General features: G+C 48.7%; 1 protein-coding gene across 5 annotated transcripts in view; it reads right to left on the bottom strand.

The window, feature by feature from the left end:
- Positions 1-21,556, bottom strand: part of UBR4 (ubiquitin protein ligase E3 component n-recognin 4) — a 141,967-nt gene that overhangs the window by 24,594 nt on the left and 95,817 nt on the right. For all 5 annotated transcript variants that reach the window (XM_081923331.1, XM_081923332.1, XM_081923334.1 and 2 more), the window contains 19 exons: positions 21,247-21,334; positions 19,459-19,652; positions 17,608-17,847; positions 17,214-17,352; positions 16,999-17,124; positions 16,641-16,769; positions 14,491-14,834; positions 13,578-13,668; positions 11,927-12,011; positions 9,709-9,836; positions 7,447-7,576; positions 6,269-6,426; positions 5,455-5,564; positions 4,631-4,772; positions 3,796-3,877; positions 3,473-3,646; positions 2,669-2,790; positions 1,592-1,789; positions 1,175-1,255 (listed from right to left, as the gene is read on the bottom strand). In XM_081923331.1, coding sequence (XP_081779457.1) covers positions 1,175-1,255; positions 1,592-1,789; positions 2,669-2,790; positions 3,473-3,646; positions 3,796-3,877; positions 4,631-4,772; positions 5,455-5,564; positions 6,269-6,426; positions 7,447-7,576; positions 9,709-9,836; positions 11,927-12,011; positions 13,578-13,668; positions 14,491-14,834; positions 16,641-16,769; positions 16,999-17,124; positions 17,214-17,352; positions 17,608-17,847; positions 19,459-19,652; positions 21,247-21,334 — 2,761 coding nt within the window. The remainder of the gene's footprint in view (positions 1-1,174; positions 1,256-1,591; positions 1,790-2,668; positions 2,791-3,472; positions 3,647-3,795; positions 3,878-4,630; positions 4,773-5,454; positions 5,565-6,268; positions 6,427-7,446; positions 7,577-9,708; positions 9,837-11,926; positions 12,012-13,577; positions 13,669-14,490; positions 14,835-16,640; positions 16,770-16,998; positions 17,125-17,213; positions 17,353-17,607; positions 17,848-19,458; positions 19,653-21,246; positions 21,335-21,556) is intronic.

The raw sequence follows: 21,556 nt of genomic DNA, 5'->3' as shown, positions 1-21,556 counted from the left end.
AATGCAGGTCTCTCTATTCAGGAACTGTCAGTCTGTTGGAAACACAGGGCCATTCGAATCCATGCATCTGAATGCATTAATCTCCCAACTGCTTCTCGACAAACATGAGATTCTTTTGAACTCGGATGACAAGGCAGGGGTATTTTAACATATTCATTCCTAGAGGCTTTCTGGAGGATAATACCCAAAGTTTGGCACTGATAGTCAAAGCAAAGACATCAAATGCTTGATTTCCACCCCAACCCCCAACTCCCCTTTTGCAGGGGGAGGGAATCAAGTTTCCTTCCCTTCAAAAATGTCCTGAGCGTTTTGCATTTCTGCAAGCGTATATATAAACCCACGGCCCTTTTCCGTCTCGAGGCATCACAGTTCTCATATACTACATAAAGAAGTTCCATTGCTTCGTGATTTCATGCCGCAATTCTAACCTGGCTGGGCAAAGCCAGGTGCACTCGGCTGACCTATCAACTGGAAATACTGACTTGTTTGCTTGCTAATTTTGATCTGTGATCATCAAAATATTATCAGCCCTCTTAGACACCAGCAATCACCTGCTAGGTATTCTTTTGGCTGGACGCAGCCTTCCTCAGCCCTTCCCTGCTGCAATGCAACTGTCCCACAGATCCACAAATCCTTCTAGACATGTAAGGTGCATCCTGGCAGCGGCTAATTTCTGTCTGGAAACAAAGTCTGGCTGGCATCTGGGTAGGGGCAAGTAGCCTCAATGCCAGCCCAGTTTCGGCTGTAAAGAGGAACCAGGCCTGCTCATCAGGATCAAGATACTGGAGAACCAGTGGAGGTGAGAAGAGTTAAATAATAATTCTAGGGTGCTAGTGTTCTTTGAAATGCAGATGGGACACAGTGGCCCAGGGGCTGTACATACTGGCCTAAAGCAGAGAGGGAAGGAGATTAGCAGGCAAACACAAAGATTTCATGACCCACTCCTCAAAGAGAGAGAGAAGCCTTTTGAGAAGGGATCAAAAGGATCCCTGCACACATGGAACAAGCAAAGCCTTTGGGGCTGTTGACAGAAGTTGGAGCTTTGTATCCCAAGTCACTATTTTTCAGAGGCAATGAACAACTTGCAGCCAGAAGAGGTCGTAAGACACAATAAAAGCCCCACAGGATTGTGCAGTGTGTGTGTGTGTGTGTGTGTGTGTGTGTAGAGCCGTACCTCATTGGTTGGGCACCAGACTTTCTTGTACACCTCGGCCACCGGGAGGTCAAGGCTGATGATCTTGTTGTTCACCAAGAGCTGAAAGAATGAAAACATGAAAACAGCAACTCACTCGTGGGTAAAATGATACTAGTGCTCCTTCCAACACTCCTTTTGAAGTGTGCTCATTGCCTAGACATCAGGAACATTTGAGGGCCCATTGCTCAGTGGAAGAGCACATGCTTTAGATGCAGAAGGTCCTGGTTCAAACCTGGCAGCTCCAGTTTAAAAAGGACCAGTGGGCACGCAAAGTGGGGAGCATCAGGTCCAGAAGCTGAATGAGGCCTTTCAGCTCTTATGTGGCCCTCAGATCTCCCTGGCAACACCTGGAGGGCTTCTCATCCGTGCTCTGCCCCCCTCCGCAACGATCCTCACCTCCATCCCACTGTCGTCCTCCAGCAGAGCCACCAAGTCGCAGTCCTGGCAGATCTTGTTCTTGATGTCCCTCATCAGGGGCCCAATGCCCGGCTCGTTGCTGCTGTAGGGGTTGCCAGGCATCCGCCCCTGGAGGAAGTCTTCCTGCTGCGGGTCCTTCTCCAGGGTGACAAAGAACTCCGTCACCTCGTTCTCCTCCTGAAACAATGGCAATGGGTGGGAAATGAGCCCGCCCTGAAACTTGGCTGGTCCCTTCTGTACAGCTGGCAGTGGACAAAATGCAAAGTAGGGCAAGGAATAGCATGGCCCAAACTCTGTGCCTAAAGGAAGTGTCTAAGTATTGAAACCCACAGGAGAGGCTGCCCGTTGTATCTCTGTTTGACTTACCATTCTGGCCCTGCCTCCTGCCTCAGCACAGTTCCTGTGGAGTGCATTGGGTGAGAATTGATCATTCTATAGGTGCAGGTGTGGGCTACAGGGCAGAATTACTCTGGGATCTGTCTGTCTGTTGCACCTCTGCATGAGCCATTGCCTTTAAGACATTTTCCAAAAATAAAGCCTCCAATTTATATTGGGAGGCAGGGAATTTAGGTTTCCACTGCAGGAATATTGTGCATCAGCTCTCTGGAGTTAGGGAAACATATAGCTGTCAACTTTCAGATTTGAAAATAAGGGATCAGCAGCCTCAAAAATAAGGGATCAGCAGCCTCACCTGTCCCGGGGACAGTCTACGGGATATCTAACAATCCGGGATAGCAGTGGGAAGCAGCGGGAAACGGCGCTGGAATAAGGGAATTTCCCGTAAAAAAGGGGAAGGTTGACAGCTATGGAAACAGACTATCCTGGCTACCATACGCAAATCTACATTTCTAGAAACTGCATCATTGTCCATTGCAGTTGTGCCAATATCGCTATTGTGTGTTTCGCTACTGTGGCAGCGGGAGGCTCCCAGCCACATCCATGCGCCACCCAAAAAATGTAGGGTAGATGTTTGCGTAGCTGGGGGAGGCACCCCTGGGATTTTGGCTGGGTCCAGCTGTCCCTCCTTAACGACTTGAAACAGGTCAGATCCCCTACCGGATAGATAATGCTGCAGAGCCTCTCAAAAATGAAGACGGGTGTCCGGTAGTCAACGAGGCTGTAACGCTTGGCTGTTTCAATGCACACTGCCATGAAGGCCTTCGTTTCCGATTCTGTGCCTGCGGAGAAAAGCGATGGAGTCAAGTCTCACGGGGGCTTCCTGAATCAACCCCTTAGTGTAAATCCATGCATTGTTAATCTTGAGGCTGAATTCCTGCAATGGGCTGGGTGTGGGGCTGCTCTTGGTTCAGAAGCTCCAGTTGGTGCAGAATGCGGCAGCCAGACTGCTGATGGGGAATCTGGCTTACAGCATGCGATGCCCTCGCTAAATCATCTGCACTGTCTGCTCACCCAGGTTCAGGGTCTTTGTATTGATTGACAAAGCCCTGAACCCTTATATCCCGCCTCAGTCACTGAGATTATTTGCAGGAGCATCGCTGGCCATTCCCTGAGTTGGCAAGGCTCACTTCATAGCAACAAGAACAGAGCCTTTAGGGTCCATCAGCCCTGTCCTGTGGAATGCTCTGCCACTGGAGATTCAGCTTCTGTGCTGACTTTTAAACATCTGCTGAAAACTTTTCTATTGCACCAGATCTATGAAGGCAATGCAGAATACCTCTTTACGTGGTTTCTGATTTTTCAGCTTTTATGCACAACTGTTTTAAAACCCTCTGATGTTTTTCATGAATATGCACAAATATTTTTATAAAACCAAAACGAAACAAAACAAAAAACACACTCCAAAAAGCCTCTGGTCCCAGGACTTTTGCAAGCTCCCCACCCCACCGGCGCACTCCCCACCTGTCGTCATGTCCTCCAGCATCTCCAGCAGCATGTCCTGGGTCTCGTCGATCAGCTTGGTCCGCTGCACCACCAACTTCCTCAGGCACAGGTAGCCGTTCAGCACGGTCCCCACCAGGCGGCTCTTGAAGTGTCGTTTGATGGACTCGACCTCCACAAAGGAGGAAAGGAGGCCTGGGGGAGCAAGGAATTAAGGCTCAGTTTACAAAGTGGGGATGCCGAGAAGCGAGCGAGAGAGAGAATGGGATAAAAGTCCAGCACACACAGAAATGGCACGTCAAGTCAAGAAAGGAGGTGATGGAAGGGGGAGCAACAAACATCACCTGTGATGCTCTTCAAAGCGTATCCCTGCTGCAGGTCAGTGCTGAGCGTGGCCTCCTCCAGGGCGAGTAGACGGGCAATTTCCTAAAAAGCAGAGAGGCACAGGTTATGAAGGTACCATGTGGAGGAGGGGGTGTATCATTCCTACTATTGACACTGGCTTATTAATCACTATTGCAAGGCGATTCACATATAAAACGATGAGAAACAACAAAGACTTGAATGACAAGAAGTGGACACTAATAGTAAAAGACCCGTTTATTGATTCAGCTGGGAAAGCCTGTCAGAACAAAAATGTATTCTATTATTTCTGGAAAGGGCGAATAGATTGGGGTGTGTGTTGTCTCTCGGCAGGGATGATGTTCCACAGAACAGGGGCAGCCACACTAAATGCCCTGCTCCGAATTACGACACTGTGGGCTTCTGAGATCTTTGGAACTTGCAGAAGAAACTTTCCTACAGACTGCAAGGATCCGATGGGTGTATAAGCGATAAGGTGATCTCTTCAGGAACTGGTCCTGAGCTACAGAGGGCCTTAAATGTTAGTGCCAACACCTTGAAATTGCCCCAGAAGCAGATTGGCAGCCAGCACAAATCCTGAAAGCAAGGTGTTAGATGCTGATGGTAAGTTTTGTCACTGGAGGGAGGAAGGGAAGGGAACTGACACACTCTGTCACTTGTGTGACAGAGGACAGCTTAGATCAGGAAGTGCCCAATGCCCCGTTCAAACCCCACACCTGTCGTGAATGCACTGGGCAGGCTCAAACTGCTTTCCCTCCCACCTCTTAGTTCTCAGACTTCTCGGCAACAAGCCCCAGGTAGAAAACCTTTCTTTACCTTTGTAATGAGGTTGCCAACGTAAGGCAGGACCCCCCTGGCTGCCAGGTAGACCTTCCAGCGGGCAGGCTTGATGAGTTTCTGGTAGAGCGCCAGGTACTCTGCTGCACATTCCCCAGCCATGCTCAACTCATCCAGGTAACTAAGAGAAAGGCAGAGAAAACACTGGCGAGTCGGAAATAGAAAAAAGAGAACGGACTTCTTTGCAAACAGAGAAGCAAAATACTGATACAAGAGTGAGTAGAAATTATTTAACCAGCAGTGGGGAGAGCCTTTCACCTGCAGGGCTTCTCAAGTCCTTAGAGCATGAGACTCTTAATCTCAGCATTGTGGGTTCAAGCCCTGCCTTGGGTGAAATATCCCTGCATGGCAGGTGGTTGGACTAGATGGCCGTCATGGCCTCTTTCCAACTCTATAATTCTATGATCCCATGGTCCCCCAAGTGGGACGTGGGTGGCGCTGTGGGTTAAACCACAGAGCCTAGGGCTTGCCGATCAGAAGGTCATGGTTTGAATCCCCGCGAATGGGTGAGCTCCCGTTGCTCGGTCCCTGCTCCTGCCAACCTAGCAGTTCGAAAGCACACCAGTGCTAGTAGATAAATAGGTACCGCTCCGGTGGGAAACAGCATTTCCATGCGCTGCTCTGGTTCGCCAGAAGCGGCTTAGTCCTGCTGGCCACATGACCCAGAAGCTGTACGCCGGCTCCCTCGGCCAATAAAGTGAGATGAGCGCCGCAACCCCAGAGTCGTCTGCAACTGGACCTAATGGTCACAGGTCCCTTTACCTTTACGGACCCCCAAGAAGAGGGAGCTTGCAGCACTGTACCTGGTGAGCAGGTCGAGGACTTGCTGCTTCCGGCTGGGGATGGTGGCCAGAGCTTCGACGATGGTGCAGGCGGCCTGCCGAGCAGCCTGGGTTGCAGGCGTGAACAAGACCTACCGGGGAGAGGAAAATTGGGGCACTCATGAGTCTCATCTCATGCAGGGTTGAGACAACTGGCTGCAATGACCCACATTTGGCCCCAGAGCCCGAGGTAACCCCACCCCAGTGTACATGGAAGACCTGTAAAAAGCATTTGGGGTTCTCTATTTTAAGAGCGTATACCCTACATTTATAAGATTGTATACCCTACGCGGGTGGCGCTGTGGTCTAAACCACTGAGCCTAGGGCTTGCAGATCAGAAGGCTGGCAGTTCGAATCCCTGCGACGGGGTGAGCTCCCATTGCTCGGTCCCTGCTCCTGCCAACCTAGCAGTTCGAAAGCACGTCAAAGTGCAAGTAGATAAATAGGTACCGCTCAGCGGGAAGGTAAACGGCGTTTCCGTGCGCTGCTCTGGTTCGCCAGAAGTGGCTTAGTCATGCTGGCCATATGACCTGGAAGCTGTACGCCGGCTCCCTCGGCCAGTAAAGCGAGATGAGCGCCGCAACCCCAGAGTCGGACCTAATGGTCAGGGGTCCCTTTACCTTTACCCTACATTTCACTACCTAGGTCTGAAGGCAGCTTACGGCGACCCAAGATACCCATGAGATAAAAAGCATGCATCCATTGCAGAGGAACGTCACGCCATTCCCGAGGGATAGATGTGAAACAGCTCTAATCAGATGGCGCAAGCTAGAGCCTTTGGGGAGGGTTTCCATACCTGCCGCAGCCAATTGTTGTGTCCCAGCTTGAGATCCAGGGGGCAGGTCCTCTTCCCTCGCCTGCTCATGAACTGCTTCCACTTCCAGGTGTACTTTTCCGTCAGGTAAAGGTGGCGAAGCTCCGTCCTGCTGGGCGACTTTCCATTGGCGTCGAGGCCTAAAGCGAGGGCGAGGATTCGAGCGGAGGTTAGCGGAGGTGTCCCCTAACCAGGTTCCAAGAGCTACCTCTGTTACTCAGGGGCAGGGTAAGAACTTCACTTTCCCGAGGGCTGGGAACTTTCCACGGGGATAGCCTCTCAAGTTCATAAATGCAGCGCGAGGGTGTAGGAACCGATCTCAAACTGAAGTTCCGTTGTGAAGGAAATTAGTCTGGATTAAGCAGCAACAGGTGTGGGGAATTTTATGGCCCTCCAGTTGTTGCTGAACTGCAACTCCCATCATCCCTGGCCACAGGCCATGCTTTCTGGGGCTGATGGGAGTTGTAGTTTGGTAACATCTGGAGGGCCAAATGCTCCCAACGTCTAAGGAGCAGAACAAGTGGTTGGGACTTTCCATCCCACCTTTAGTTTCAGACATGGGATTGTTATGTGTCACATATCTGTTTACATTCCAGCACAGTTTGCTGGCGTCAGTGGAAATTCCGCTGTATGCTTTTGCTTTGACTCTCCCTCCGAGCAGACGGCAAGAAGAGACGACGAGTTTCTTTGTCTTGATTTATGTTTAATAAATCTGTAGCTCATAGTATGTATTCACAAGCCTCAGCCTTTTCTGTTGTGCAGTTTACACTGCTAAGTATAGTGTGCCCAAGTCTGGGAGGCTTGGGTCAGTAATTTATGTCGGAGCCAGAGGTCGATGGATCTTTGCAGCAGCATGGCTGGAAGGAGATGACCCAGCTGGGGGCTAGCCAGCTGGCTTTTCACCCCCGGATGCCGACACAAATATGTCCACAAAAGGGTGGCAACCAAGGTGAGGGTCCTAAAAGTTGTGGGCTTTCTACATCAGTGCGGGGGGGGGGGGGTCCACCTACATGACCCTGGACCTTTTCTCCAATGCTATGATGCTTTGAGTGCAAAGGGCAGAAGAGTGTGATCTCTCTCTCTCTCTCTCTCTTTCTCACACATACACACACACACACACACACACACACACAGAGACTTCTACAGGGCACAGTACGTACCTCTGGCAGGGAGGCATTTCTTCCAAGCCTCATACGAAGCTTTGGGGTCCCTCTTGAGCCAGAGTTGGGCCTGAGCGTGGATTTCATTGCTGTAGGGCTTGACGGTGGTCAAGGAGTCCACAGGGGTGTCCTAAAGAAGAACAAGGAAAGGCTGTGACAGCCTGAAGCAGAACCAGTCACCTACAGGCCAGATATTCAGAGAACCTCCTGCACTCAAGGGCATCCTGATCAAATTTGCAGATGACACCAAACTGGGAGGGGTGGCTAACACCCCAGAGGACAGGATCACACTTCAAAACGACCTTGACAGATTAGAGAACTGGGCCAAAACAAACAAGATGAATTTTAACAGGGAGAAATGTAAAGTATTGCACTTGGGCAAAAAATGAGAGGCACAAATACAAGATGGGTGACACCTGGCTTGAGAGCAGTACATGTGAAAAGGATCTAGGAGTCTTGGTTGACCACAAACTTGACATGAGCCAACAGTGTGACGCGGCAGCTAAAAAAGCCAATGCAATTCTGGGCTGCATCAATAGGAGTATAGCATCTAGATCAAGGGAAGTAATAGTGCCACTGTATTCTGCTCTGGTCAGACCTCACCTGGAGTACTGTGTCCAGTTCTGGGCACCACAGTTCAAGAAGGACACTGACAAACTGGAACGTGTCCAGAGGAGGGCAACCAAAATGGTCAAAGGCCTGGAAACGATGCCTTATGAGGAACGGCTAAGGGAGCTGGGCATGTTTAGCCTGGAGAAGAGGAGGTTAAGGGGTGATATGATAGCCATGTTCAAATATATAAAAGGATGTCACATAGAGGAGGGAGAAAGGTTGTTTTCTGCTGCTCCAGAGAAGCGGACACGGAGCAATGGTTCCAAACTACAAGAAAGAAGATTCCACCTAAACATTTGGAAGAACTTCCTGACAGTAAGAGCTGTTCGACAGTGGAATTTGCTGCCAAGGAGTGTGGTGGAGTCTCCTTCTTTGGAGGTCTTTAAGCAGAGGCTTGACAACCATATGTCAGGAGTGCTCTGATGGTGTTTCCTGCTTGGCAGGGGGTTGGACTCGATGGCCCTTGTGGTCTCTTCCAACTCTATGATTCTATGATCTAGAGTGGGGTCATCCCCATGTAAAGTAGGACTTTGCAGCAGTGTGTTGATACAGATGCTTTCATCACAAAAGCTCTGTGTTTCACATGCAGAAGGTCCTGGGTTCCACCCCTGGCATCTCCAGGTGGGGCTAGAACAGATCCTGCCTGAAACCCTAGCGCAACCTTTCTCAACTTGTGGGTCCCCAGGTGTTGTTGAACTACAACTCCCATCACCCCTAGCTAGCAAGGCCAGAGCTCAGGGATGATGGGAGTTGTAGTCCAACAACATCCGGGGACCCACAGGTTGAGAACCGCTGCCCTAGAGAGACACTGCCAGCCATCGTAGCTTTTACTAAGCTAGACAGACCAATGGCCTGACTCTGTGTAAGGCCGTTTCCTACTGAGAGGTGCCTGAAGCACAGGATAATTAAATTACTAATGGGTTTTAGCAACTGCTTCATACGTACATGCAGTGCAGAACCAAAGTGAAATTTGGCCAGATTTTATATTTTGGTGTTACGCCAAGTCCATCTATCTTGCCCAGTACCAGCTGGGGGGGAGCATCCCATTTTATCCCCGCAACAACCCTGTGAGGTAGGCTAGGCTGTGAGAAGCAGCGACTGGGCCAAGGCCCCCCAGTGAACCTCATGTGGCCAAGTGGGGGGATTTAAACCCTGGTCTCCCAGGTTCTAGTCTGACACTCTATCAATACACCACACTAGTTCTCTGGAAATTCTAGGGACCAAACCTTAGAAAGCATGTGCTCTTCCACTAAGCTACAGGAAGATTTCCTTCTGAGTCCTTTTTAAAGAAACATATACCCCACCCTATTGCAAAAACAAACAACTCCTACCCACCCAATAATCAAATTGGCTTACAGAATAAAATGGAGCAAATAATATAGAAAACACACCCCAAAATCAGTTAAATAACAAATACAACAGTTCATAAATGCTGTGCTCAAAACACACCTTGGAGTCTTCTGGTTCCCCCATTCTGCCACCCCTACATGCTCCCGTACATCCAAAATCAGAAAATATGTACAAAAGTTTTTCCCCACGAGTCTCCCCAAGCACATTCTGCCTAGGAGGATTTGCTCAAGTGGAAACAGGATTCCGGTGATGAACCAGACGGCTCAAGAGTCCCAAAAAGGACTGCAGGGGGAAGGTTACCTTGTTCTTCTTGCTGGTTGGAGCCGGGGGCTTGATCAGCTTCTGCAGGATGCGCAGACACATGAGAGTGATGTTCTCCACCACCACCGGCGTCTTGATGTTCACGGCCATCAGGAAGAGACTGAGAGCTGGAGGGGGAGCCAAGCGGGAGGGGGAGAAGCAAAGACATCAAGAAGGCAGCAAGGCAAGGAAACAGACACATTCTTGAATGCCCAGCAGCTATGGGGTAAACCATGGGTTGACAAACTAAGGCCTGGGGCCCGGAAGAAGGGCCAGACTGCCCAGGTAATGCAATCAGTGACTATTACAGTCAGTGGCGTAGTGTGGGGGGTGCAGGGGGGGCCGGCCGCACCGGGCGCAACATCTGGGGGTTAGGGTTAGGGGGCGCAAATCCACGGGTCAGGGGGCGCAGTGGTACCTCAGGTTAAGTACTTAATTCATTCCGGAGGTCTGTACTTAACCTGAAACTGTTCTTAACCTGAAGCACCACTTTAGCTAATGGGGCCTCCTGCCGCTGCCGCACTGCCAGAGCACGATTTCTGTTCTCATCCTGAAGCAAATTTCTTAATCTGAAGCACTATTTCTGGGTTGGCAGAGGCTGTAACTTGAAGTGTATGTGTAACCTGAAGCGTATGTAACCCGAGATACCACTGTATTGGGTATCCAGGCAGACAGGATTTCTGCTGGAGACCGCCTCCTTCTACGATGGGCTACAGGGTGGGCAATTTCAAAAATCTATAGAAGGGCTTGCACACCATTGTTTAGGGTTCTCTTCCCTCCTGCGTGTGGTGAGTGGGGAACCTTGTTGCAACAGTTCCTTGAATAAAGATCAGGCTTACTAGCTGCTTTGCTTCTCAATATCTGCTTCTCATAAGGAAGCTGTGTCTGGAGGAAGAACTGTGAGGCGAGAGCATCAGCAAGGCCTCTTTCCACCTGCCTTGCCCCACCCTTCAGTCTCTGCTTCTCATTTTGTACTGTATTATGTTGTGCACTGTGGCTTGCTGTTGTTTTATTGATTGGAGTTTAGAAATCACTTATTGTAGCTGTTAAGAGTGGATTTCCGTTTAATCTTGAAATGTTATATTTAAGATTATTCTATATTATTTTAATGAATGTTGAACGTTATTTTATTTGCATATTTTATGTTGTGTTGTTCACATTGTCTTATTTACATGATGTTAGCTGCTCTGAGCCTGGCTTTGGCCGAAGAGGGCGGGATACAAATATATATTATTATTGTTGTTGTACCTCAGGTTACATACGCTTCAGGTTACATATGCTTCAGGTTACACTCTCTGCTAACCCAGAAACAGTGCTTCAGGTTAAGAACTTTGCTTCAGGATGAGAATAGAAATCGCGCAGCCTCAGCTCCCAGCAGCTGTCTTCCTTGGAGTTGGAGTCCGTCAGCAGCAGCATCTCATACTGAAGGCTGCTGGCCTGCAGATGAGGGCTGCTGCTTCTTCTAGGCATTTCATGTCATTAAGAAGCATTTTGCAGGAGAGATAAATATCTGACACAGACACACAGCAGCTTTGCCAGAAGGGTGATTGTGCCTCCAAATCCGGGCAGCATAAATGATACCATCTTGGCAAAGAGCTACTCTTTTGTTCTGGATAACAGCAAGTGACCTGGACTAAGAAGATGCTGGCTCATGGCACCAACCCCAGCTGACTATCTGGCAAATAAACATCAGATGTTTGCGTTTAAGCCACCAAAAGGATGGAGTGGGGAGCTAGTCTCACTTGCTTTTCAGAAAAGCAAAGCACGTGACAGTTATATCTTAGTGCCAGACAATACAATACTGTACTCTTGATTAAAAAAAAAAATCCACATCTTGTAATACTTATTTTCAGTGTACCTGAAATACAGTGGTACCTCACGTTACATACGCTTCATGTTACAGACTCTGCTAACCCAGAAATGGTACCTCGGGTTAAGAACTTTGATTCAGGATGAGAATAGAAATCACGCAGCGGCAGTGTGGCGGCAGCAGGAGGCCCCATTAGCTAAAGTGGTGCTTCAGGTTAAGAACAGTTTCAGGTTAAGAACGGACCTCCAGAACGAATTAAGTACTTAACCCGAGGTACCACTGTATTATTATTATGGTTGGCCTCTGTTGTCTTTTCCTACCGACAGGGAACCCACTTAAGGGAATACCGCATAGAACAGCATTTATTGCGCACACTCCACATCTTGCTTGCCAAATGCAGAGACTCACCGCAGCGCAGCCTCAGCTCCCAGCAGCTGTCTTCCTTGGAGATGGAGTCCGTCAGCAGCAGCATCTCATACTGAAGGCTGCTGGCCTGCAGATGAGGGAGAAAGAGTAAGGCAGGGCTGAGAGCCAGACGAGAATACCACTTTGCCCCGTCCCACTTTGGTTCTCTCCTCCCCCACAAAAGAAATTCGGCAGAACTTGAAAACAACGATTGGCACAAAGAGGAACCAGCTCCCTTCCTGTGGAGCTGGAAGGGACGCAAAGGATCGTCTAGGAGTCCAACTGCCTGCAATGTAGGAATCACAGCTAAGAGATCTCAAGTTGCAACCGAGGACTACAGGAACATTTCTTAACGTGAAACGAGGTACAGTGGTACCTCGCAAGAAGAATGCCTTGCAAGACGAAAAACGCGCAAGACGAAAGGGTTTTTCGTTTTTTGAGTTGCTTCGCAAGACGATTTTCCCTATGGGCTTACTTCGCAAGACAAAACGTCTTGCGAGTTTGTTTCCGTTTTCTTAAAACCATTAATACCAGGGTGCATCCGTGCTTCGCAAGACGAAAAATCCACAAGACGAAGAAACTCGCAGAACAAATTAATTTCGTCTTGCGAGGCACGCTGAGCTACTATTGGGTAGCAGGATGCAGCTGGCTTTCAATCCCTGCTTGGCCCTGGAGCTCTTGTCAGCCTTGCCTACCCCGCAAGGTTGTTCTGAGGATAATAAGAGGGCTGGGCTGTGTACATGTGCAACCCTAAGCTACTAGGGTTGTTACACCCATTGAAATACATGGGTCCAAGTTAGTCCTGTCCTTGAATTTCAACGGGCGAACTCTGGAGAGGACTGACACTGGACACAACCCTTCTTATAATAAATAATAATGATAATAATGTTTTATTTATACCCCGCCCTTCCCAGTTCAAAAACCAGGCTCAGGGCGGCTAACAACAAATTTAAAACACTTAAAAATAATTATAAAAGCAGCATAAAATACAGTATAAAAACATGAATAACAATAAAATTCAAAAATCAATTAGATAATCCCCAGGGCTAGCTGGCTGAATTGGTCCTACTTGGGCCAGCGAGGAGGCCAGGGGAGAAATACCTGTGGGGTCATAAAAGGGGAGGGGGAGGAAAGAGAAGGGAAGGGAAATAAAAGATCAGGCTGAATTCAAATTAAAGGCCAGGCGGAATAGCTCTGTCTTACAGGCCCGATGAAAGGAGGTTAAATCCTGAAGGGCCCTAGTCTCATGGGACAGAGCATTCCACCAGGTCGGGGCCATCACTGAAAAGGCCCTGGCCCTGGTGGAGGATAGTCTGACTTTCTTAGGGCCCGGGACCTCTAAACTATGGTTATTCATGGACCTTAAGGTCCTCTGCGGGGCATACCAAGAGAGGCGGTCCCGTAGATAGCAAGGAGCGGCAAGGTAAGAAAGGAAATGTTGCAATCAAGTTCACTGGAGGTTTTTAAACAGAGGTTGGATGGCCAACTGACAGGGATTCTTCAGCTGCGATTCCTACATTGCAGAGCAGGGGGTTGGATTCGGTGACCCCTGAGAGTCCCTTCCAACTCTACAATTCTATGATAACCAATTTGGATGCAGCTAGGGAGGGACGGAAGGCAGGTCAAATACCCAAAACCCCAACCCCCTCCTCACCAGGTCAGGGTTCGCCCAGTGACCCTTCAGAGCCGCAGACACCTTGCTGATGATGAGGTCGTTCATCTGCTGGGTGGCTTCCGGATTGTCCCTTGTTTTCAAGACGGGCACAGAATAAAAAGAAAAGACAGAGTTAAAAAGCTCCACACTGAGCCGACTCCCTCAACACGTCGTCAAGACCTCCCTGTACTGTCTGGCTCATGCAAAAGTTGTAGCAGGTCTGCTTAGCCTGTACTTCCAAGGTGGAACTCGAGTCTCGAATTCCTTGTTTAGGGAATGCTTTGGTGCTCGGACAGGCTGCAGAGGGACCTTGCAAAGGGCCGAGGGTCAATAGGAGTTGTTGGTTTCCTCATTTCCAGAGGAAAGGACACACCTATGTAGCTGGCTGTGTACGCTAAAAAACCCACTTATTTTTACAAGCGTCTGTGTCAACGTTACATGTGTGTCTGTGTGCTTGTGTATATCCTGTGACATCCAATGCTCGTTCACTAAAGGAAGCGCATGGAGTCCCATCCGTAAGAAAAATTACCAAGGAACTGGAGCAACACACACATACCCCGAACATTATTGAAGAAAGGCATATATATTTTAGTTCTACTAACAACAGAACTGCCAAAATTAAGGAACATTACTAACTGGTCCATTCATTTCAGTAGGCCTACTCATGACTTAGTTGGAGACAACCCATGAATCCTGCCTGATAAATTGGGACACCTCTTTAACTATCTGACTTTTAGAAGACATCTGAAGGCAGCCCCGTTTAGGGAAGTTTTTAATGTTTTATTGTGTTTTTAATATACTGTTGGGAGCCGCCCAGAGTGGCTGGAGAAACCGAGCCAGATGAGTGGGGTATAAATAATAAATATTCTTATTATTTGATCAAAAAGTATTTTTTTTAAACCCTCCTCCGCACCTGGTGAGGAGGCACATGAGCTGCCGGACTTCTTCCCGCATGGTGGCGGCGCCACGGCGCAGGTTGTAGTCAAAGAGCTCCCGGATGAGCCCCTGGGAGACGAGGATGTGGCGGATGGCGGCGTTGGTGGCCAGGGCGCGGAGCAGTGTGATGCAGTGTTCGGTGACGGCCGAGGCGCAGCCGTAGCACTTGGTGGAGGAGGTGTGGCCACAGCCCAAGACGGAGAGCGCCCGGTACTGGCTGGCGGTGAAAGTGGGCTGCACGGCAGAGCAGGAGGACTTGCTGGCCGCTTCTCTCTGCTGGAGGTCGTACTCCAGGAGCTCCTTCCTGGAGGCGAAGACTTTCTGTGGGTGGACAAAGGAGGGGAGGGTAAGAGGGAGGACAGGGGGAACCACCCCCCCTGCCTTTGTTGCTGATCAGCGGTAGACTGGCTAGACAGGCACCTATCTTTTTCTTTATCCCTTTTATTTCATAAAATTTCCACACCTCTAAATGGTTTACAAAAAAGAATAAAAGAATGAAATCATCAGTAAAAAGGACTTAAAGGTAAAGGGACCCCTGACCATTAGGTCCAGTCGTGACCGACTCTGGGGTTGCGGCGCTCATCTTGCTTTATTGGCCGAGGGAGCCGGCGTACAGCTTCCAGGTCATGTGGCCAGGGTCATGTGGCAAACCAGAGCACCGCATGGAAACGCCGTTTACCTTCCCGCCGGAGCGGTACCTATTTATCTACTTGCACTTTGACGTGCTTTCAAACTGCTAGGTTGGCAGGAGCAGGGACCGAACAACGGGAGCTCACCCCGTCACAGGGATTTGAACCGCCAACCTTATGATCGGCAAGTGCTAGGCTCTGTGGTTTAACCCACAGCGCCACCTGCATCCCGTTAAAAAAGGCTTACGAAGAGATAATTAGAATCAACAATTAAGCTAAAAACCAGAGAAAACCACATGCTTTAGGCATCTGGATAGGCGGATAGATATTTTTAGCAGGCACTGAAAAGAGTACAATGAAGGCACTAGCCTCATATCAATAGGCAGGGAATTCCCAAGTGTGGGTGCTGCCACATGGAAATATTGGTTTCTTACCATTGCGAACGGGTATGGTGTGGCGCCTGTTAACAGTACCTGTTCCGCAGATCAAAGTGGCCGAGTGGGAGAATACGGGCAAGCTTGAAGTTCAGACCTTTTCCCTAGCTAAGTCTGCCCCAAAATTATGCTTATGGAAGACTATGCTGCTGCCACAACAGGCCCCCTAGTGGCCACATTGAGCCACATCAGTTGCTTGACAGAAAGAACACTGGATGCCAAGCTAGATAAGAAATGCAAGGTTTTGTTTTTGTTTTTAAAAAGCAACTCCAGAAAGGCCACCTTTTATATAGGGGGGAAAACCTTCAGGAAGGGTCAACTATGAGCAGAAAAGGGGCAGACTGGGAAGCAGCATTCCCTTGCATGCTCAAAAAACCTTCCCTTTGGAAACTCCACTTCTACGGGGGGAAATTAGTGTTAAAAGCACTAATATGTGTCTAACCTCTAGTTCATTTTTTACTTGATTCAACAGTATTTATATACCGCTTAATAGTCTAAATGGTTCGCATAAAAGCATACAAAAAACTACCAATAAAAGCAAGTTAGCCTAAAAGATATTCTGAAACAAAACTAAACAGTTAGAAAATACACATTATGAAATAAATCGACACTCTAAAATACGTATCCAGTATACATGTCTGGGTAGGCTGGCTTATATAAGCAGACACCAAAACAGTACAGCAAAGGCGCTTTGTGTGGTTATCAATGGGCAGAGAGGTCCAACAGCGCAGGCGCTGTCACACCAAAGAACTGATTCTTTGCAAGTGTAGAATGAATAAAGTGGTGAAAGAAAGTGGTGAAAGTGCCAGTTCTGCAGATCGTAGTGTGAGCACAGGTGGGGCGTGAGCAATCCTTCAAGGAAGGGAGTCCCAAACTAGGCATTAAGACGGCTTCTGCCATCTTGGGCTGTGCCAAACCGGAAGACAGACCAGGTAACAGCACCTCACAGAAGAGGAGAGCCTATCTTGGGGGCGTGGCGCCTCTGTTTTCAATTGTGGTTTCCCAGGCACAGACTGACCTGACTCATATGCTGGCACTGTGCCAGCAGCATGGAGGTTATTTACCTGGATGATCTTGGAGAGCTCGTCGAAAGAGTTTTTGCAGTCTCCGCAATACTCCTGGGCCAGCTGCAGGATGTACCTGTTGACGCTGGCCGAGGTGGAGCTGATTCCTCCGCTCCCGCCGGCGTCATCCTGAAAATGCCACAAGAGGGAGGGATTTCAAAACCGGTTGTGACGGAGGAAGGAAACGGCGAAGGAATGGCGGGAGAAAGCAGCACCCCCACGACTGAACTGGCCAGGCAATGCTCCACAATCACACCCCTGCCATGCCTGCGCGCATTTAGAGATTTCCCCACAGAGCAATGGCAAATAAGAGCACTGGAAGGAGGGAAGGAGGGAGAGAGAGAGAGAAGATGAGTACCTGTGGCTTTTCGGGCGCTGCCTCATTCACTTTGCAGAGGAGGTTTTCCAGCTGCGGCCGGTGGCCCATGAGCTGGTGGTACACGCGGTCGGCCTTATCCAGAAGGCTGTTGATGTTGGTTACCGCCTTCAAATCAAGACATGGGATATATGTTATAATTTCTGACTAGGGTAGCTCAGAGGGCATGCATGCGTGTAAGCGTTCGTGTGCCTGACCTTTTTCCTGTCCTCCTCATTCTCGATTGGATCCACCGCACAGCAGGGCTTTGCATACAGCATGAAGTCAAAGCGAGCGTACTTGCAGAACCCGCAGGCGTTGCAGAGGAAGGGGTCCTTCTCATCATAATTGATGGACCTGGGAAGGAAGGGTAGAAAAGGCGAGTTGGCAGGGCTTTTGATGTTACAGAAACTCAACCGCTGGTCCATGACAGGCTCACCTCCTCACCAGGTCCCGCAAAGGGAGGATATTCAGGCTGGAGGGGCGCTGGTGCAGTTTTGGGGTGGGGAGAGAAAACTGTAGCTCAGTATCGAAGTGAAAGTGAGTTTCGCAGACAGAAGACATGCTTCTGAGCCCTGCATCGCATCCGAATCCCTGAGGAATTTTACACACCTGCACTTGTGGCACTGGTAGACGTTCTCCCCGCAGTTCCCGCACACCCCGGGGTTGGCCGGGACGGAAGCGCTGCACCGGGGACACTGGAGGGTCTCTGTAGATGCCTGGTAGTTCTCATAGAAGTCTGCAAACTCAATCATCAGGTTGGAAGCCACGATGGGCAACGGCAAGTCGATCTTCACTTCCGTCTGGCCCGGGGTGAGCTGGACCTTCTTAGCCTTATGCCAGCGGGCTGGCCTACAAAAGTGGGAGGAGGGGGGAATAAAGCAGGTGAACGAGCAAGAGGTGGGGAGAAGGGAAATCATTTAAAGCAGTGGTTCCCAAACTTTTCATTTGTTCACCACCACCCCTGGTTTCCTTAAACTCGCTCTCAGTTCCCCCCGCCCTTCCCTATTAAAAAAGTGTTGAATCATAAGAGCGGTTCACATGACCCAAAAAGGAAGGTAAGAGCACAATTAAATCCAAAACAGTTACAGTGGTACCTTGGGTTAAGTACAGTGGTACCTCGGGTTACATACGCTTCAGGTTACTTACGCTTCAGGTTACAGACTCCGCTAACCCAGAAATAGTACCTTGGGTTAAGAACTTTGCTTCAGGATAAGAACAGAAATCGTGCTCCGGCAGCAGTGGGAGGCCCCATTAGCTAAAGTGGTGCTTCAGGTTAAGAACAGTTTCAGGTTAAGAACGGACCTCTGGAACGAATTAAGTACTTAACCTGAGGTACCACTGTACTTACTTTGTTCTGGAGGTCTGTTCTTAACCTGAAGCACCACTTTAGCTAATGGGGCCTCCCGCTGCTGCTGCGCCGTCGGAACACGATTTCTGTTCTCATCCTGAAGCAAAGTTCTTAACCCGAGGTACTATTTCTGGGTTAGCGGAGTCTGTAACCTGAAGCGTCTGTAACCCGAGGTACCACTGTAGTTGTACATTTATTCAAAATCAAATTGAAACTATTTAGCTTTGTTAATTCAACAAAATGGATTAACTTGATCCACGGATACCAGCTTTTCAAAGCCCGGTGGGCCTCTGCACATTCAGCGCCCCCCACCCCAGGTGATGTCACTACCTGCCCCCCAGGGAGCGCCACCACCCACTTTGGGAGCCACTGATTTAAAGGAAGGCAAGTAGGTTCAGCATCCTCCATCCCACACCAAAGCTAAGCGCGGCGGCCTCCGTTGAAAATCTCCTTTAAAAGAGGATGAACTGAGGGACTGGGCTCTTTGGATTCGCTTCTTCTCCGCCTGTGTCAACATGATAGGGAGCCAGAGCCAGAGACTAAGCCATTATCCCCATCCACAGCAAGGCTGTTTAGGATTAAAGAGATGTTCATGCCTTATGGGACGGAACAAAATGTAACACTTAGTTCTATTTATACATACATATATATACACCACCACCCTGGAATTTGAACATAGTCCTTTTTCTTATTGGCAAGGGTGCTTTTTTCGCAAGGGGTGGGGAGCGGGGGCAAGGAACGAGGAGGATTCTTGAGATGCCCGTTAATCCACATGGAAAGTCAAGAAGAATCTGCATCCTCTTTGTGACATATGAAATACATGAAACTTAACTGCTGCCCACATATGGGCAATCACAACACAGCTTTCTAACCCAGCTGGTCAATAAAATAACCTGTTGATTAACAGTCAGCACCTTTGGGGGCTCACTTGTTTCCTCCTTGCTTCCTTCCTCCCCCTTTTGTGCCATGTTTCTTAAGACTGCATGCCTGAGGGCAGAGGGGTGTCTTTTATCTTTTCTTTTAAAATCATTCTGCAAGCCATTCTGAGAACTTTAGGGGGGCGGGATCCAGAAGGGCACAAGTCCTTTAAATTAAAAAAAAAATGAAATTACTTGTTTTTGAGTTCCACAATGGCCTGCACTGTCCGGTTGTTGTAATAGAGGTTGATAGTCCGGACCATCTTGGTGCGTTTCAGGTCCCCGATCTTCACGGTCACTTTGCTGATGGTGTGGCTGCCAATGAGCTTCACCACCTGCTGGGTGGTGGTATAACGAGTGTCCACTTTGATGGAAGAAAGTTTGATGTACTGCGGAACAGGAGGAGGAGGAGGAGAGAAGAGGGGAAGCATCACTTACCCATAAACAAATTGGAGAAATCACCCTACGCTCCAGCCAGTTACACATTAACAGGAATGGATTATCTTATTTATTTTACTTATTCATCTCCAAAAATATCTGTATACCGCTCTGTCACATAAAAACACACATCAAAGCGGTTTACAGCAATAAAAACGTAAGACAAAACTCAACAAAAACACAAGAAAGTTAAAAAGTGACATCAGGAAGCTATGGAACAAACTCCCTCAGTTAAATACCTGGGCAAACGCTTTAGTGAAACCTTGTCTTGGAACAGATAGGTAGCCGTGTTGGTCTGCCATAGTCAAAACAAAAAAAATTCCTTCCAGTAGCACCTTAAAGACCAACTAAGTCAGTTCTTGGTATGAGCTTTCGTGTGCATGCACACTTCTTCAGATACACAGTGTATCTGAAGAAGTGTGCATGCACACGAAGAAGTGTGCATGCACATGAAAGCTCATACCAAGAACTGACTTAGTTGGTCTTTAAGGTGCTACTGGAAGGAATTTTTTTTGTCTTGTCTTGGAAGTGACGTATGGAGGCAGCGAAAGTCAAAGCACAGAAAACCACAGGGGCATTGATGAAGTTCTGTTACAGTAAGCGAGGACAGCTGATTGAACCTTCCCTAAAGGTTTTTGGCAGCAATATAATTAGTCAAAAGCTCTACTATGGCACTGAAATCTGGGACTCTGATTTGAACTATAATGAAGTGTTGGAAACAGTACAGAATACAGTCAAACCTCGTTCTGCATCCACTTGTATCCGCTTCGGCGAATGTCCGTGGCAAACCCAGAAGTACCGGAACGGGTTACTTTCGAGTTTGCGGCTGACGCATGCGCAGAAGTATTAAATTGCGCTTCATGCATGCGCAGACGCGGCATTTCGACGTGCGTCATTTTCGGCTTGCGGATGGGCCTCCGGAACAGATCCCGTCCGCAAAATGAGGTTTGATTGTACTTCTTTTCAGAAGCTATACAGGTTGAAAAACAGACATCAACTAAACCCTTGTGGATTCCCTGCATAGGAGAAATGGAATAGAAGAGTTTTCAGCAGGCGTTTAAGAGTTGAGACAGAAGGCGCCTGCTGAATCTCTATTGGCAGAGCGTTGGACAGGACTCAGTCAAAGGCTTGGTTTCTTGTTGCTGTCAAATGAGCCTTATCAACACAGGAAACAGCCTGGGACACTCCTGCAGATGTCAGTGACTGAGCTGGGATATGAAGGATCAGGTGAACCCTGAGGTAGCCTGGACCTAAGTTGTTCAGGCTTTGTAAATTAAACATGAACCCTGGTGCAGATTAAAAAATATGTAAGAAGGAATATGCTCATCCCTTTTATTTGCATTTGTTTATTATGTGCTTTGTGCTATCAGTCAGTTTTGACTCTGTTATGCTGCACTCAGGTTTTGCAAAGCAGTTACTTCCATTTATCTTTCTGTATGTGATAAATAAAGAACATAAAAGGGAAGTGCGTAGAAGGAGACTGAGCAAAGCTGGGCAGAATCAACGCACCGATACCCTCAAGGCAGGTGAGGAGCAGCTACTTACACAGAATGGAACTTCTGGGTTGTTGCATACAAGGCAGGGGTCGCTCTCCAAATAGTAGCCGTCAAATTCCACCAGACCAGACAGCGTGCTGGAAGGGGAGGGATAAGGACATCTGAGAAATTTGCCCAGGCAAAGGAGGAGCCCTACTGGACTGGGAAATGACCTGTCAAGCCAAACAGCCCTGTTTGGTGCAGTGGCCAATCAGATGCCTTCAGGAAGCCCTCGAGTAGTACGTGAAAGCAACAGTCCCACCCCCACTTCCTGTTTGTTCCAAGCATCTGGTATACGAAGGTACACTGCTCTTGATCCT

This window comes from Podarcis melisellensis (genome assembly GCF_964234715.1).
Source record: "Podarcis melisellensis genome assembly, chromosome: 8".
In the NCBI taxonomy this organism is placed as follows: Eukaryota; Metazoa; Chordata; class Lepidosauria; order Squamata; family Lacertidae; genus Podarcis; species Podarcis melisellensis.
The sequence above is the reverse complement of the archived record's forward strand: the minus strand, read 5'-3'. Positions and strand labels throughout refer to the sequence as shown.